General features: G+C 44.4%; 1 protein-coding gene, 1 long non-coding RNA gene and 1 pseudogene across 3 annotated transcripts; 2 read left to right on the plus strand and 1 right to left on the minus strand.

The window, feature by feature from the left end:
• Nucleotides 1–1,204: 1,204 nt before the first annotated feature.
• LOC110507226 (extracellular calcium-sensing receptor-like) lies at nucleotides 1,205–7,651 on the plus strand (annotated as a pseudogene).
• Nucleotides 7,652–8,252: 601 nt separating this feature from the next.
• On the minus strand, nucleotides 8,253–11,483 carry LOC110507273 (extracellular calcium-sensing receptor-like). The gene is made up of 5 exons (XM_021587156.3): nucleotides 11,149–11,483; nucleotides 10,718–10,990; nucleotides 10,344–10,571; nucleotides 9,991–10,114; nucleotides 8,253–9,898 (listed from the first exon to the last, which is right to left on the minus strand). The coding sequence occupies exons 1-5, from the start codon at nucleotides 11,446–11,448 to the stop codon at nucleotides 8,985–8,987; spliced, it is 1,839 nt and encodes a 612-aa protein (XP_021442831.2). The 5' UTR covers nucleotides 11,449–11,483; the 3' UTR covers nucleotides 8,253–8,984.
• LOC149971314 (uncharacterized) lies at nucleotides 10,495–11,917 on the plus strand. 2 transcript variants are annotated; one of them, XR_016492561.1, is made up of 3 exons: nucleotides 10,495–10,559; nucleotides 11,175–11,367; nucleotides 11,775–11,917. It is a non-coding gene; the product is annotated as an uncharacterized LOC149971314 (long non-coding RNA). The 2 variants fall into 2 exon arrangements; XR_016492562.1 differs by having other exon boundaries at nucleotides 10,524–10,559; nucleotides 11,175–11,262.
• Nucleotides 11,918–17,332: the final 5,415 nt, after the last annotated feature.

The raw sequence follows: 17,332 nt of genomic DNA on the forward strand, positions 1-17,332 counted from the left end.
AGCCACATTTCAGCTCGTTCCCGTCTTCTCCTTCAATCGATTGGAGCATCGAGGTCAGGGATTGGACAGCCAGGGAGAACTCTTGGAAGGCAGCATGGTCTCCCATTTTAATTGGAGATGTGTTCAGGATGTTGTTTAGTTCATTCTGGACTAGCTAGCGTGGCTCAACATATCTCGCCTTCAGGGCCTGGAGAGCGGCAGTGTATGGTGTTGCGGTGTGCATAAAGGATTGGGCCAGCCTGTATGCACTGGGAAACCGTAAATGATCCATTAGTACTTGGTATTTGTAGCGTTCTGACAGATGACTGTGAATACCCAGTAGGCTCTACAATGCCATTTCCAAATGGACAAATTCACTCTCCTTTCCACTCTCAAAGTATGGCAGTTTTGGTCTGCGAATTCCATAGGCTGAGGCTACTAGAAGTTTCATAATGTTGGCTCCCTCTTCTGGTTGCGTGAAGGATAAACCCGGGACTTCTGATGAGCCCACTGTGGCCTCATTGGGCCGGTCCCCTACTGTCCCAGACCCTCCATTTGTGGCGGCCAGAATTGGGTGATAGCCCTCCGACCTGATGTTTGAGGACTGGCCTGGCCCTGGACGAGAGGAACGATTTGCCGTGGTTGGTAATTGGTGGAAAGGCGAAGGAGTGATGCTTTGTCCAGATGGAGGAATGCTAACTTGTGTCACTGGTATAACAGGCGTTTACGGAGCAGCCTGTCTCCCGTGCTCCGTGTTGGCTGTTGACCCCGCAGCCTCCGGGGACTGTGTGCCTTGCTGTACCAGAGGGGCAGATTGGGAAGGAAAGGCAGACAGGTCAGGTCCATGTGGAGGGGTGGTCAGGTCAACTCCCTGTTTGTTTCTCTCCAGGAAGGATGAGACCATCCGTGCCTCCTCCAATTCCCTTCTTGTTTGACGGTGCCATCGCTGCTGTGCCAGGTCCTTGGCAATGAATTCCCGTTCCTGTAGAGCTCTACGGGCCTGCACATCCAATTGATGACATCGTTCGTCAGCCTGTAGTTCCTCCTCAATCTGACGTTCAATTTCCTCCAAAGCTAATAGTTTCATCCTCTCTTGTAGGACAGCGGTCTATGAATCGCTGAGTGCTAGTGAATGGCGGCTGCCATGGCCACTTCCAAAGGGGTATCCACTGGTCGAACTCCCACTCCGTCTAGAGTGCTTTGACGATTTCCCTTTAGTTAAGGGATGAGCGGAGCCTGCCTCAGGAAGCTGGTCGACCTGTGCGGTGGGAGTTAGCTCCTCCATAGGTTCTTCATGTAGACCACTTTCCTGCTCCAAAGCAGTTTCCGGTCCTTGGCTCAAAGGGGATGGTTGATGGCTGAAACGTACAGTTGATCCATCACCACTTTGAGCTCTGGTGTGCTGGCCCTTTGACGTCGGAAACTCGACCACATAATCCTTAAGATAACCAGGTGCTTGCCTGGTTCTTCTGGTGCTGCTGGTGGTTGAGGATGAAGCCTTTGTTGCTTTAGGCTTAGCTCCTGGATATTTCCTTTGTTCCAAGACTTTCCCTCAGCTGCTCTTTCCTATTCTCTTCTACCTTCCAGTGGAGACAATTCTTCCCTCTCCCCTCCATTTTCTTTTCACCTGTCTTTGGTTCAGTCATCATCCGGTTCGAAGGAGCATTGAAAGATTAGTGGAATCTGTGTGGGTAGCTGGACCGGTAGGATGACTGACAGTGAAGGTGAACAGGTGGTCACGTGTCAGGGGACAGAGGAATGGATGAGACTGAGGCAGGAATTCCTTTAACCATAAAGTGGTATATTTACTGAGTAGTCTGTGCTGCATCACAAAGGAAACAAATAACATGTATCTGATCAAAGTCATCATCCCAAAGATCATATAACAATCATTCATGATTAACATAATTAGGGAAGTCAACAATCCAATTCATTAATAAGTCAATAGTAATCATCCGTGAGTCATTTAGGCAAACAATGACGTTTCTCATTTCACCCATTCCATTTTCTTCATGTGTACATGAAATCAATTTCATTACATATTAACCATATCGATTGCATAATTGTCCTATGAGGATCATTCACATTACACAATATGTTTGAAGCGTGCGCTCCAAGTAGCACTCTGCGGTAATAACTATAAACAATAACTTTTGGCCCACTCTCCAGATTGAACAGATAGTTCAGATGAAAGGTAACAGAGTCGGTGGACTTACGTGGATTCATGGACGCACAGAACTTCTGGATCAGACGGAGTTAAAAACTTGTTATGGCAAGGAGTCCCCTAAAGGGAACACCCCCTCCCATTCAGCTGAAAAGGTAGCGAATGTGCATATATATATATATATAAAAAATATCAGTTTACATTGGCGCGTTACGTGCAGTGATGTTTTGTTTCCAAAACATCCGGTGGTTTTGCAGAAATACTCGCATTAAACATTGATAAAAGATGCAAGTGTTATTCACAGAATTAACGATAAACGTATCCTCTATGCAACCGCTGTGTCAGATTTCAAAAAAACTTTACGGAAAAATAATCATCTGAGAACGGCGCTCAGTACCCAAAGAAATAGCCGCCATTTTGGAGTCAACATAAGCTACAAAAGACATTATAAATATTCACTTACCTTTGAATATCTTCATCAGAAGGCAGTTCCAGGAATCCCAGTTCAACAATAAATGACTGATTTGTTCCATAAAGTTCCATAAAGCCCATCATTTAGCCACTTGTTGTTAGCTTGTTCAGCCCAGCATTCAAGCATCAAAAAGCACGAGCAATTCCTCCAGACAAAACTCCAAAAGTTCCGTTACAGGTCGTAGAAACAAGTCAAATGATGTATGCAATCCATATTTAGGATGTTTTAAACATTAATCAGCAATAAGGTTCCAACCGGAGAATTTCATTGTCTGAAGAAACGCATTGGAACGGAAGAACACTCTCGTGACCTTGCGCAATGAGACCGAGGCTTTCTGCCAGAGCACCCACTCAAAGAGCTATTATGAGCCCCTCCTTTATAGTAGAATCATACAACCAGAATCTAAAGACGGTGACATATTGTGGAAGCCCTAGGAAGTGCATGCACATCCATATCTAAGCTGAACTTCAAATGGCACTGTTTTGAAAATCGAGTTCTCACTTCCTGTTTGGATTTCTTCTCAGATTTTTGTCTGCCATAGGAGTTCTGTTATACTCACATACATAATTCAAACAGTTTTAGAAACGTCTGAGTGTTTTCTATCCACCAGTAATAATAATATGCATATATTCCCATCTGGGAAAGAGTAGGAGGCAGTTTACTCTGGGCACGCCTTTCATCCAAAAGTGAAAATGCTGCCCCCTAGCCCCAACAGGTTTTAAGGAAGAGAAAGCAGCGAGATCAGGCGATGGCAATTTCCTCCTTTTATGGAGTTGAGAGCTTTCGAACATTTCCACCTTAAAGCGCCCCTGGCCCAGCTGAGTAAGTGGCAATGAATTAAAGGATTATTCCACCATCTTCATCGGCCTTTTCTACACAGGTAGTCATAGACGTAACCCCTTCCTGCTGCCTGGGGTCCGGCTGGGCTACCGTATCCTGGACAGCTGTAATCAGCACCCCTGGAGCCTGCGAGGGGCACTGTCCCTGTTGTCAGGGGGGAACATCAGATGTGAAACTACAGAGATTTATAACCTCAAATGTGATTTTAACCACTAACCTCAACCTCATCTTTACCTAAAATTAAAACGTAATGAAATGTATTTGCCAAATAGCCACTAATATTGTGGATATCCTACACTAAATTAATAACAAATACTGTAGTTCATGTACTTGGTATCATGTGGTTCTGAATAAACATCCATGTTATGGGTGTTCTGTCCTGTCCAGCACAGCCATCTAGTGACTGCCCTGTTCCTCTGGTCATTGGTGATGCATCGTCCACTCAGACCATCATCCTGGCCAGGACCCTGGGGCCTCTCTCTGTGCCTGTGGACAGTCTCTCTCCTCACAACCAGAAAGTGCAATGGCTAGAACAATTGCCATAATACTTTAATTCATCATATTTCAGATAGTCTAGAATTTACTGAGATATTTTTTGAGGGTATTTGGTACCTCATAAAAAAAATATTGATGTGATTGTGTCCTTAGTCTCTCTCTCAACAACCAGGTTATATACTGAGTAGACACAACTTTAGGAACACCTGCTCTTCTATGATATAGACTGACCCAGTGAATCCAAGTGAAAGCTAAGATCCCTTATTGATGTTACTTGTTAAATCCACTTCAATCAGTGTAGATGAAGGGGAGGAAACAAGTTAAAGGATTTAAAATATGTTTTTTAAGCCTTGAGAAAATTGAGACATGGATTGTGTATATTGGCCATTCAGAGGGTGAATGTGCAAGACAAAAGATTGTGAACTTGGTATGGTAGTAGGTGCCAGGCACACAGGTTTGTGTCAAGAACTGCAATGCCGTGTGTACCAAGAATGATTCACCACATCCAGCCAACTTGAAACAACTGTGGGAAGCATTGGAGTCAACATGGACCAGCATCCCTATGGAACGCTTTCGACACCTTGTAGAGTCCATGCCCCAACGAATTGAGGCTGTTTTGAGGGCAAATGGGGGTGCAACTCAATGTGTTCTTAATGTTTTGTAGACTCAGCTAGAAAGATTGCGATAATGCTTTAATTAATTATAATTCATCTGGTCAGGTATTTAGTGAGAAATGATTGATTCAATGGCGTTGTTCTCAGATCAGTTACCAGGCCAGCTGTGGCTGTCTCAGTGACAGACAGGAGTTCCCTAACTTCTTCAGGACTATCCCCAGTGGTCACCTGGCTCTTGGGATGGACCTGGGTCGGGGCTATTGCTGTAGACAATGACTACGGTCGTCTGGCCATACAGGTGTTTCCTTATTTTACTTCAAAACTTGTCTACGACTTTATAAATTCTTCCTCAGTTTACAGAAAAAGAAATGCAGAATTGAGTTTACATCATAAAACAATTGTATAGAAAACTGTATTTAGTTTATTTACATTATCTCGAGCACTGGATACTTAAAAAAAATATTTTCATCAACTTAGTATCAGTATTGTGACAATTTGATCCCCAGGTGTTTGAGGAGGAGATTCGGGGGACGGGGGTGTGCCTGGCGTTCTTTGAGACCCTCAACCGGGCGAACCTGGTGAGGGATGTGAAGCGAGCAGCAGACATGGTCCAGGCCTCGACAGCGCGGGTGATCCTGGTCTTCCTCTGGTACACTGACATGGGGGCGTTACTGCACCAGCGGACAACTCCTACGAAACCCCGCCCTCCTTAACATCGCTCAGGGCGTCGTGGGTGTGGCTATCTGCAGTGCACCTATTCCTGGCCTTGAGGCCCACCTTCGAAGTCTCAACCCCTCTCATTGTCCCGGAGATGTCCTGTTGAAGGAACTCTGGGAAACGGTGTTTGGGTGTAGCCCTGGAGCAGCACATGGACACGGCACGTCTCTGCTCCCCTTTCCCCTTCCTCCAACCCCCTCTGTGTCACTACCACACACCCCTCCTCCCACCTCCAGTTCCCCTCGTCCACGCCTGGCCTCCTGCAGTGGGGCAGAGACTCTGGAGGGGATACAGAGCCCCTTCACAGACACCTCCCAGCTGAGAATAACCTATAACGTGTACCTGGCTGTGTATTCTGCACAGCCTGCTGTCCTGCCCCCAGAGACACAGCCCTACCTGGGGCAGCAGCTTCACCTGCTCCCTTCCTTACAACATCAGCCCAGCGGAGGTACTCTCATCTATTCCCCGTGTTAATTAGACATGATTTGGAAACACAAATAAATCAGGGGGGGAATTGGTCATGCCAATGTAATCCTTTTTTTGTTATTTAATGTCAATAAATATTCATGTCCACTTAACAGTCACTATGGGGATATGTTTTGAGTTATTACATCATATTAACAGTGTAATGGTCATGTTTGTGTCTCCACTCCTCCAAGCTGTTGCAGCACCTGAACCAGGTTAACTTCACCACTCCACTTGGGGAGCCGTTCTACTTCCGGGGCGCGGACGTCCCTGCTGTGTACCTGCTTGTGAACTGGCAGGCCACGCCCCAGGGGTTGCTCAAACTTGTCACAATTGGCCGTGTAGACGGGTCTAATCTCCTCATCAACCAATCAGCCATCCAGTGGAACACAGGATCTAATATGGTAAGAAAGACCATTTTTAAAACATGAAGTGAATGGTTTTGTTCAAATGAAATTATTTACATGGCATGTACAGGTGCCTGTGTCAGTGTGCAGTGACAGCTGTCCCCCAGGCACCCGTGTAGCCAGGAAGAAGGGGGAGCCTGTCTGCTGCTTCGAATGCATCTCCTGTGCTGAGGGAGAGGTCAGCAACACCACAGGTCAGTGAACTGAATATCATCAGTCTTCTCACATCACTGAGGTGGGTGGTTATTCCCACAGTCTGTTGTGTGTTAATGCTTACTTAAGACTTATTAGACTGAATAATTAATGATGCTTTTCTCCCAGGCTCTTTGCAATGTGACTGGTGTCCTCTGGAGTTCTGGTCCAACAGCCATCGGACCGCCTGCGTCCCTCGTCAGCTCGAGTTCCTGTCCTTCAATGACGTGATGGGCGTCACCCTGACCACTGTTGCCGTGTGCGGCGCTGTGGCAACAGTGGCTGTGTTTATGTTCTTTGTGTACCACCGCCACACCCCTCTGGTAAGAGCTTTAATAAAGTGTTGAATGGGATCAAATTGAGAATTCTTATATGGTACCATGTGTGTGTAACCCTTCCAGGTGTGGGCCAACAACTCGGAGCTGAGCTTCCTGCTTCTCCTGTCACTCAAGCTCTGCTTCCTGTGTTCATTGGTGTTCATTGGCCGTCCCTCTGTGTGGGCGTGTCAGATCCGCCAGGCAGCATTTGGGGTCATCTTCGTGCTCTGCCTCTCCTGCCTCCTGGTCAAGACCATCGTTGTTCTGGCTGCGTTCCGCTCAGCCAGGCCCGGTGCTGGGCAGCTGATGAGGTGTTTTGGACCCGTTCAGCAGAGAGGGAGTGTCTTCCTCTTTACCAGTGTTCAGGTGAGGGCTTTAACATTAAAATAACTTCAAAGTCACCCAACTGAATTAATCAGTCATCTATAAGATATTTAAATTGTGTTTGTAATTGTGTTTGTAAACGCAGGTGATCATCTGTGCCGTGTGGCTGTCCCTGAGCTCTCTCCTGCCTTACCGTGACCTAGGCCTCAAGGGGTCAAAGGTCATCCTGGAGTGTGAAGTGGGCTCTGTGGTTGGCTTCTCTCTGGCGCTGGGCTACATTGGCCTGCTGGCCTCCCTCTGTCTCCTCTTAGCCTTCCTGGCCAGGAAACTCCCAGACAACTTCAACGAAACCAAGCTCATCACCTTCAGCATGCTGATCTTCTGTGCTGTGTGGATTTCATTTGTCCCTGCCTACATCAGCTCTCCTGGGAAGTACGCAGACGCTGTAGAGATATTCGCCATCTTAGCTTCCAGCTTTGGGTTACTGCTTTGCATCTTTGCTCCGGAGTGTTACATCATCCTCCTGAGACCAGAGAGAAACACCAAGAAACACATTATGTCCAAATAGGAACCACCAAGAAACACATGATGTCCAATTAGAAACCAGCAAGAAACACATGATGTCCAATTAGAAATCACCAACAAACACATGATGTCCAATTAGAAACCACCAAGAAATACATGATGTCCAATTAGAAACCACCAAGAAACATATGATGTCCAATTTAGAAACCACCAAGAAGTATATGATGTCCAAATATAGTCTTCAATGTGTTTAGTTAATCACACCATCTCACTATTGTTTTGTATGGTAAAACCTTAACAAGGAATTACATGATACATTGTATAATACTTACCAGCAAGTTACATATTTAACAGACAATACCTAAAGTTGATGGACACAAATGAACAGGACTTTTCTACCCTGCTGGGAGTGTATGTTTCTAATGATTCAAAAGTGAGTCAGCAGTGACTCATAGTTGAGTCAAGTGAATCAATAGTTAGTCAACAGTGAATCAACACTTAGTAAGTCTTCCTCTGAATCCCATCATCAATTTAATGACATCCATTTCTCCCCTGAATGTCAGTTCTGAAAACAAATCAGTTCAATTAGATATGGTTAATGAAAAATGTTGTTTTCTCCTTTCACATTTTATGAGGTGTGTAATTCTCTATTCCAATATGACACAGTTTCCTGAAATTTTAATAAAATATATCGCTAAATTTCAACTGTTCAATAAAAACACATTCAAGCAACTCCTTTCAGGTCAAACTGTTTTATTAAATGAAAATGTGCATTAATGAATAATGAATTCATTGGTGAATAAGTGTGGCAGCAGAATCCTTGAGAAGGAACGGGAAAGTTAAGCTGTTCCACACGATGTGATGATTAAATTGAAATTGAAAGCTTTTCGATGCAGAAACCCACACAGACAAATTAAATACATTCAAAGCCTACTTAACAGGCCAAGGAAATAATATTTAGTCACAGAACATCATAATTATAATCAATAAAAGGCACATGCACACATCACTAGAGTGCTAACAAAACAATAAAATCTCTTTGATTTCATTTATTGCCATCAAACTACAAACAGAAGTGGAAACAAAAAGGAGCTACTTCAAACTATTTGAGACCATCAAACTCTGTTACTATACATTTCTCCTTTCCTTTCTTTGCATGACAGAATGTGAAGCAAATCCCTAGCAGGCATAGTACCTCCACCTAGTGTTCATATTTCAGATCAGCACAGAGGACGTGTAGAAGACAAGGAGAGGAATCCAATGTAAACTGCTGTTATGGTATTGAGCCTATGGGAGAATCTCAATTACTTTTCCGTGATTCCTCGTGTCCTCTCTCCTCGGTCTCCTTTTCAAAACTCAATGAATGAGAAGGTTAGATATCCCGCCCCTCCTGACCTTCTAATCTAATTGGTTTTGAGATGAAAGCGAGGAGAGAGGACGTGAGAAAACAAGGAAAGGTAACGAAGATTCTCCCTATGTCTTGGTTGAGGCCCGGCCCATCAGAGCCTTCTTGGTGTTCCTCTCTGGCCTCAGCAGGATGATGTAACACTTTGGGCCGAACAGCGCCACCAGGATGCCAAAGCTGGAAGCTAAGATGGCGAATATCTCCACAGCGTCTGCATACTTCCCAGGAGAGCTGATGTAGGCAGGGACAAAGGAGATCCAAACAGCACAGAAGATCAGCATGCTGAAGGTGATGAACTTGGCCTCATTGAAGTTGTCTGGAAGATTCCTAGCCAGGAAAGCCAAGAGGAAGCTAAGGAATGCCAGGAGGCCGATGTAGCCTAACAACGCTCCGAACCCTGCTACCGACCCCACCACACACTCATATACAATCTTATCATTATGGTAGCGCATGTTTTTGTGTGGAGTTGGAGAGGCTGAAACCAGCCAGGCTGTGCAGATAGCAGCCTGGAATGAGGTGAGAACCAGGACTGTTCCTCTCTGCTGCCCAGCACCAAACCACTTCAGGCTTGCCTTCCCCCCAGGCTTAGAGGTCCTGAACACAGCCAGCACCACCATTGTCTTCACCAGTATACAGGAGACACAGAGAACAAAGCTGATACCAAATGCTGCATGCCTCAGCTGACACGTCCACAGCCGTGGCCGGCCAATGAACAGCAGCGAGCACAGGAAGCAGAGTTTGAGTGACAGAAGAAGCAGGAAGCTGAGCTCAGAGTTGTTGGCCTTGACAACAGGCGTGTTCCGGTAGTGGGTGAAGATTCCGAGGACCACTGCACAGATGAGGGCTCCTAGCAACGAGGCGGCCATCAAGGAGATGCCCAGGGATTCCTGGTAGGAGAGGAACTCAACCCCCTTAGGGATGCAGAGATCACGCTCCGGGCTGGACCAGAAGTCCTCTGGACATTTCAAGCACTCGGCCGAGTCTGACAGAAAGACAGACAAAGAAAATGTGGACAACCTTTTCATCAGTCCAAAACCACACTCAAATACTTTAAATGATATTAATTTCACTGACCTGTGGTGTTGCTGACCTCTCCCTCAGCACAGGAGATGCAGTCGAAGCAGCAGACAGGCTCCCCCTTCTTCCTGGCTACACGGGTGCCTGGGGGACAGCTCTCACTGCATACTGATCGTGGGGGCTATAAGGACGAAGGACGAGGGGTCATTTAACCTTTATTTAACTAGGCAAGTCAGTTAAAGAACAAATTCTTCTTTACAAGTACGTCCTAGGAGGGAGAATGTAAGACTTTTATACGCCCATGTTTATACCCATATTTAATGCTTCTGTGCCCTACATTGGTATAAGTTCACACTGTTTCTGTTGTAGTAGTGAAATATGCTCTGTAGCTATATAACTTTACAAATAACCTTTCTTGACTCAAAGTTCCAGAAAATTCTGTCCTCATCCAGTGTGAGCTCTTGTCCTGCGGGGGCTGATTCGTCAATCACACCCACATTCTCCACCTGAACACTCCCGTCCTGGAGCCACGCCCAGTTCAGGATGTCATAGATGGCCAGGGCGTCCCCGTTGTCATCGAAAGAAACGCGATCACCAAACCCTGTGGTGAAGTTAACCCTCTCCAGGTAATGGACCAGCTGGACAGAGGAGGGGGATGGAGGGATGGAGGGAACAGAGGGAAGAGAGGAAAGAGGAGGAGATTATGTAGACAAAAGACAGTATGAAGTCAGGGGGCTTGACTTAGAAAACAGTGTTTGTGTGCTTGAGTAGGAATATATCCCACCTGCCAGTGCTCCAGTCTCTGTAGGCTGGCACAGCGGTTCCCACTGAAAGGTCCTGTCCCTGGCACACACTGCATTAGGTCATGCAGGGCATGGGCCAGGGCGTACACTGCCTTATACACGTTATACTCCGGCCTGAGCTCAGACACGTCCCCACAGTTGGTCTCCACATCCCTCAGGTCCTCCTGACCTGTACATACATCACCCCCAGCCTCCACCCAACCTGCTGGGGGCTCCAACCTGCACCCAAACACAGCCTCCCAGAACTGTCTCACCTTAGCAGAACAGAGAAAGGAAATGTTTTAGAGGAACACTAGTTTTTTTCTTCTGTATTGTAGAATTTACAGGCAAAGTAGCCCTTTAAATGTTTTAAACATAATGTATAAAGTAATTAAATAAATTGTTGGAGTTAAAAGACAACAAATTACTTCACCATGTTGTTTCCATGGTTATTGTCAGGTTGGTCGTCGGGGCGGATGCTAAGCAGGAAGTCCCTGAGGCCGGGTATCTCTCCACGACGGATGGCGATACCCAGGGTACCCCCCAGGTAGGGCATGAGACGGGGGGTGTGAAACACAGAGGAGGTGGTCCAGGCTTCACTGGCAATCCACTGGAGACCCTTCACATTCTGCACCACCACCTTGTAAAACAGGTTTAATAATTTATAATCAGAACCACCCCAATGGTAATACGCTGTAACACTTTTATACACTGTTGTCTGTGAGAGTAACATCCTACAGCTGTTATGGCTGTTAGGGCTGTAGAATGCATTTGATGATAAAACATACTTACTATGACTGTGATATGTGGGTGTCCCCCCCAAGATATCTTAGGATGGGTGCACTAACTGTCCAGGGACACCGATATGTAAAATATATGCACACGTCACTGACTGTAAGTGTCTTTGGATAAAAGCATCTGCTAAATGGTATTACTAATATTATTATGAAGTGTAAATTTCTCTGCATTAGAGCCTCTGATACTAAAATGTGAATGTATTGTAAGAGTTATTTTAGATCAACTGTCAAGATAAAATCTTCTCTGAACCTCATCCACCAGAGGGAGCAGGTAGGCCTCGTTGGAGAACACCACCACCACACGAGCAGAGGAGCTCTTGATCTCTCCCACGATCCTCTGCAGCTCAGTGGGGCGGTTGTCTTTGGGCAGGACCTGGGAATAGGCCACACAGCCCCCTGACTCGGCCAGGCTTGATTGGAAGGACCGGGCAGCATGAACTCCGTAGTCATCATCACTGAACAGCAGTCCCACCCAGGTCCAACCCAACCGACGTAGTATCTGGATCATGGCTCGCACCTGAGATCACATCAACAGAGATTAGACATTACTGGTGTTATTACAGAGACTGGAGAGTATAGAGAGATCAACATAAACTACATACATTATTTTTGTCACCTTTTATTTAGCCTAATCTAATCTTTAAAAAGAAAATGATTGAACGTTTTTTTAATTGTAATTGTAATGCCAGGCTTTTTTTAATTTACCCTTATATTTAACAGTAAATGCAATAACACAGTATGAAGTGTATAGTGGGTATATATGGGAGCTGACGGTTCACTGTGTAATCATGTCATTGTAGCCTTCTAGAGACAGACCTGAAAGGAATCACTGGGGATGGTTCTGAAGAAGGATGGGTATTTTCCCCGGTCGCTCAGACAGGAACACGTGGCGTAATGACTCACCTGAGGGAGAGAAATATACAATTATTAATTTGTTATTCTTCAATGAATTAATATAATAGAAATGTTTCATACCTAGACACATTTAAGACCTAAACATGCTGTTTCTCACTCAAAGTGTGCTTTTGGAATACAAGAAGGACATTTCCAATAATGATGTCATCTTTCTATTCTTTCTGATTTACCATGGGAACCCGGAACAGCCCTAGGACACTGGAGATGGCGATGGAGTTTGTGGACCCTGGGTCTCCCACAATCCCTAGCACCGGGGGTGACCCAGAACAATTATCATCCAATAAGAACTCTTTCTCTGTCCCACTGGCCAATGACAGGGCAGCACGGAGCGATACTCCCAACTTCTGGCAGTCGTCATAGAGCTGGTATCCGAGCTTGATGTTTGGCAGAAGGTCAGGGTCTCTGTTGATCTCATCTACAGCAAACGCCATAGTCTGGGCCTGCTGGAAACCACAACTGGTAAAACTGAAAAGGAACATTCAATCAATTTGTAAATGTTTTAAATCGCTCTAGAGGTGTTGAACCCTGTGCACCTCTTAAGTGGTTTTTGAGAGAGTGTTGTCATAAGGGGTTGAGAGGAGAAAACAAGTTACCTTTGTCAAGGATAGATAATAAAATAGCTTTATCTTAAAGGTAAATTTGCTTAGAAAACAGAAATAATGATAGAAAACAATGGAATACACACAATTTATTCACATGTATTTTGAAACCGCAATGTACTATTCACCAATGTAACAAGAACCCAGTAGGTCTCCGGCACCAGGGTTGGTTAACACTGATCATAGTGAGGCTTCTTATAGTAGGGATGTCTATCTGTCCTTTTTAGGAGAGGTGCAGACACACATCCAGTCCAGTCCAGTCCAGTAGATGAATACTCACCCCTCACAGTAGAGCTGCTGGGGTTCTGATGTGAAAGACAGCTCAGGGAACACAGTGAAGTAGTGGACCTCAAACAGACCTCCCAGAATCACATCACCCTTCTGGTACATTCCATTCAGACTGAAATGCTCCCGCAGACGACAGGATGAGGAAGTGGACGAGGCAGAGGAGTAGTTCAATAGAAGGCTCAGAGATGAGGAGTTCAGTATCATTACTATAGATAGGTAAAGGTTAATATATTGCCTGACCCTCATAGCTGTACTCTGTCTCTCCCCCTCTCTCTCTTTCTTACTCTCTTTACCTCTCTTTTATAGTGTCATTGGAGGTTGACACTATATGGCAGGGAGAGGAGTGGCAGGGGGTTGCAGGGGGAGGGAGTTGGGGTGAGGTGGCGGGGGAATGCGGGGTGGAGGGATTGCAGGGGTAGGGGAGGCAGGGGGAGGGTTGTTGGGGGGGTCAGAGTTGCAGGTAGGAGATGAGATGTGGGAGTGTCAGAGAAAGACAATATATGAACTGTTGCCACGCAAAAAGGGAAACCAGTGAAGAACAAATACAATTCTAAAAAACATTCATATTTATTTATTTTCCCTTTTGTACTTAGCACATTGTTACAACACCGTATATAGACATAATATGACGTATGAAATGTCTCTGTTCCTTTGAAAATTCACTCACTTTTGTTTATAATCAATTTAATTTGCTTTGGCAGTGTGACCATATGATTCCCATGCCAATAAAACCCTTTGAATTTAATTGAAAGATTTATTACACACCAAGTTCCACCATGAGTCCTGTAGGGGAGCTGTTTTTCTCCCTCTTTCCGTACCTCTTCCTCTCCCTCTCTTCCTCTCCCTCTCTCCATCTTTCTCTCTCTCTAACTCCCTTTCTTTCCCTCCCTCTCCCTCTCCCTCTCTCTCCCTCTCTCCCCCTCTTTCCGTCCTTCACAGATGTACCAGTTTATTTCTTGGTGTCTGTTAAGGGTTCTCTAGCTCCAGGCTAATAATGAGGCTGGGATGAATCGAGAGACACACACACACAAATCAAAATAAAATCTAATTTGATTGGTTGTGTACACATATTTTGCTAAATGTTATTGTGGGTGTAATGAAATGCTTATGTTCCAACAGTGCAGTAATAGATAACAATACAAAACAATTCATGCAACAACAACAACAAGGAATTAAGAAATATACAAATATTAGATCAAGCAATGTCAAAAATAGTGTGAATGAAATGTGTGTTTGAATATTATGGACAATATATTAATAAAAAAAGTTGTGTACAGGCCTCCTGAGTGGTCTGAGGTGCTGCATTTCAGTGCTTGTGGCGTCACTACAGATCCGGGTTCGATCCTAGGCTGTGTCACAACGGGCTGTAACTGTGAGTCTCATCGGGCAAGGCACAATTGGCCCTGCGTCTACCGTGGTACGGGACTTTTTGGCCTAGGGGGGGTCTTCACTTGGCTCATTGATTGTAGGCTGACTTAGGACATCAGTTGAATGGTGTTTCATCCCGCACATTGGTGCAGCTGGCTTAAGCGGGCGAGTGAATATGCATATCCTTGCTACAGGCAGTTAGATTTGGGTATGTCCTTTTAGGTGAAAATTGAAAAAAAGAGTATGATTCTTAAGGGTAAGATTCTTACCCTCTACAAGATGGGTGCCCCTAAACCGGGACTGTTGTTGCTAATGTCCGCTAATGTAACTTGAATGACGTTGTATATAACAGCCAACTTTCCGGGACATAGACATGTCTTATATGGGCAGAAAGCTTAAAATCTTGTTAATCTAACTGTAGTGTCCAATTTACAGTAGCTATTACAGTGAGAAAATACCATGCTATTGTTTGAGGAGAGTGCACAACAACAAAACACTTTTATCATAGAAACTGGTTTGATACATTCACCTCTGAAGGTAAATAATGTACTTACATTCAGTAATCTTGCTCTGACTTGTCATCCTGAGGGTCCCAGAGATAAAATGTAGCATAAGTTTGTTTGATAAAAATCTATTTTTATGTTCAAATGTAGGAACTGGGTTCTACAGTTTGACCCCACTTCTGTCTCTGGCTCCACACCCACCCCACCCGGCCATCTAGATGTGTGAAAGTTAGTGTATAAACTAATGATCCATCATGTATGACATTTCTGGGAGTGTGTAAACTAAAAAATATATATTACCATATAATTTTTGTATGTTATCTATAGTTAAGTACTTGAACAAATATCAATTGACCAATTCGGCAGATTTTGGCAAACACCTAGCAGACTTACTACAACATACAGTGCCTTGCGAAAGTATTCGGCCCCCTTGAACTTTGCGACCTTTTGCCACATTTCAGGCTTCAAACATAAAGATATAAAACTGTATTTTTTGTGAAGAATCAACAACAAGTGGGACACAATCATGAAGTGGAACGACATTTATTGGATATTTCAAAATTTTAACAAATCAAAAACTGAAAAATTGGGCGTGCAAAATTATTCAGCCCCCTTAAGTTAATACTTTGTAACCTTAAGTTAATACTTTGTAACCCATCAATTTTAACCATCTTCCCTGTCCCTGCTGAAGAAAAGCAGGCCCAAACCATGATGCTGCCACCACCATGTTTGACAGTGGGGATGGTGTGTTCAGGGTGATGAGCTGTGTTGCTTTTACGCCAAACATAACGTTTTGCATTGTTGTCAAAAAGTTACATTTTGGTTTCATCTGACCAGAGCACCTTCTTCCACATGTTTGGTGTGTCTCCCAGGTGGCTTGTGGCAAACTTTAAACAACACTTTTTATGGATATCTTTAAGAAATGGCTTTCTTCTTGCCACTCTTCCATAAAGGCCAGATTTGTGCAATATACGACTGATTGTTGTCCTATGGACAGAGTCTCCCACCTCAGCTGTAGATCTCTGCAGTTCATCCAGAGTGATCATGGGCCTCTTGGCTGCATCTCTGATCAGTCTTCTTCTTGTATGAGCTGAAAGTTTAGAGGGGCGGCCAGGTCTTGGTAGATTTGCAGTGGTCTCATACTCCTTCCTTATCAATATTATCGCTTGCACAGTGCTCCTTGGGATGTTTAAAGCTTGGGAAATATTTTTGTATCCAAATCCGGCTTTAAACTTCTTCACAACAGTATCTCGGACATGCCTGGTGTGTTCCTTGTTCTTCATGATGCTCTCTGCGCTTTTAACGGACCTCTGAGACTATCACAGTGCAGGTGCATTTATACGGAGACTTGATTACACACAGGTGGATTGTATTTATCATCATTAGTCATTTAGGTCAACATTGGATCATTCAGAGATCCTCACTGAACTTCTGGAGAGAGTTTGCTGCACTGAAAGTAAAGGGGCTGAATAATTTTGCACGCCCAATTTTTCAGTTTTTGATTTGTTAAAAAAGTTTGAAATATCCAATAAATGTTGTTCCACTTCATGATTGTGTCCCACTTGTTGTTGATTCTTCACAAAAAAATACAGTTTTATATCTTTATGTTTGAAGCCTGAAATGTGGCAAAAGGTCGCAAAGTTCAAGGGGGCCGAATACTTTCGCAAGGCACTGTATTGTGCAGTAATGTAATTCTTCACTGGATTCGTCTGAAACGTTGTACACACACTGGTGCCATCTGGTGGCCAACATCTAAATGACACCTAGACTCCTATCTGAAAGTATGGCCTTTCCCTTGCATTTCAAAATGCATGTTTTTCATTGTATTCTCTTTTACCAGATCTAATGTGTTATATTCTCATACATTAATTTCATATTTCCACAAACTTCAAAGTGTTTCCTTACAAATAGTAACAAGAATATTAATATGCATATTTAAGAAGTGTCATTGGCATGTCATTTTTTGGAGGTGTGTTTGTGTGTGTGTGTGTGTGTGAGTGTGTGTGTTTGTGTAAGTGTGTGTGTGTGTGTGTGTGTGTGTGTGTGCGTGTGTGCGTGTGTGTGTGTGTGTGTGTGTGTTGTTGGCCTGCCTCCATATCCCTTTAGTGTGTCAATGTGGGGTGCAAATTGTGTTGCCATTTTCTGTG

This window comes from Oncorhynchus mykiss, chromosome 27 (genome assembly GCF_057628025.1).
Source record: "Oncorhynchus mykiss isolate SJ-2025 chromosome 27, ASM5762802v1, whole genome shotgun sequence".
In the NCBI taxonomy this organism is placed as follows: Eukaryota; Metazoa; Chordata; class Actinopteri; order Salmoniformes; family Salmonidae; genus Oncorhynchus; species Oncorhynchus mykiss.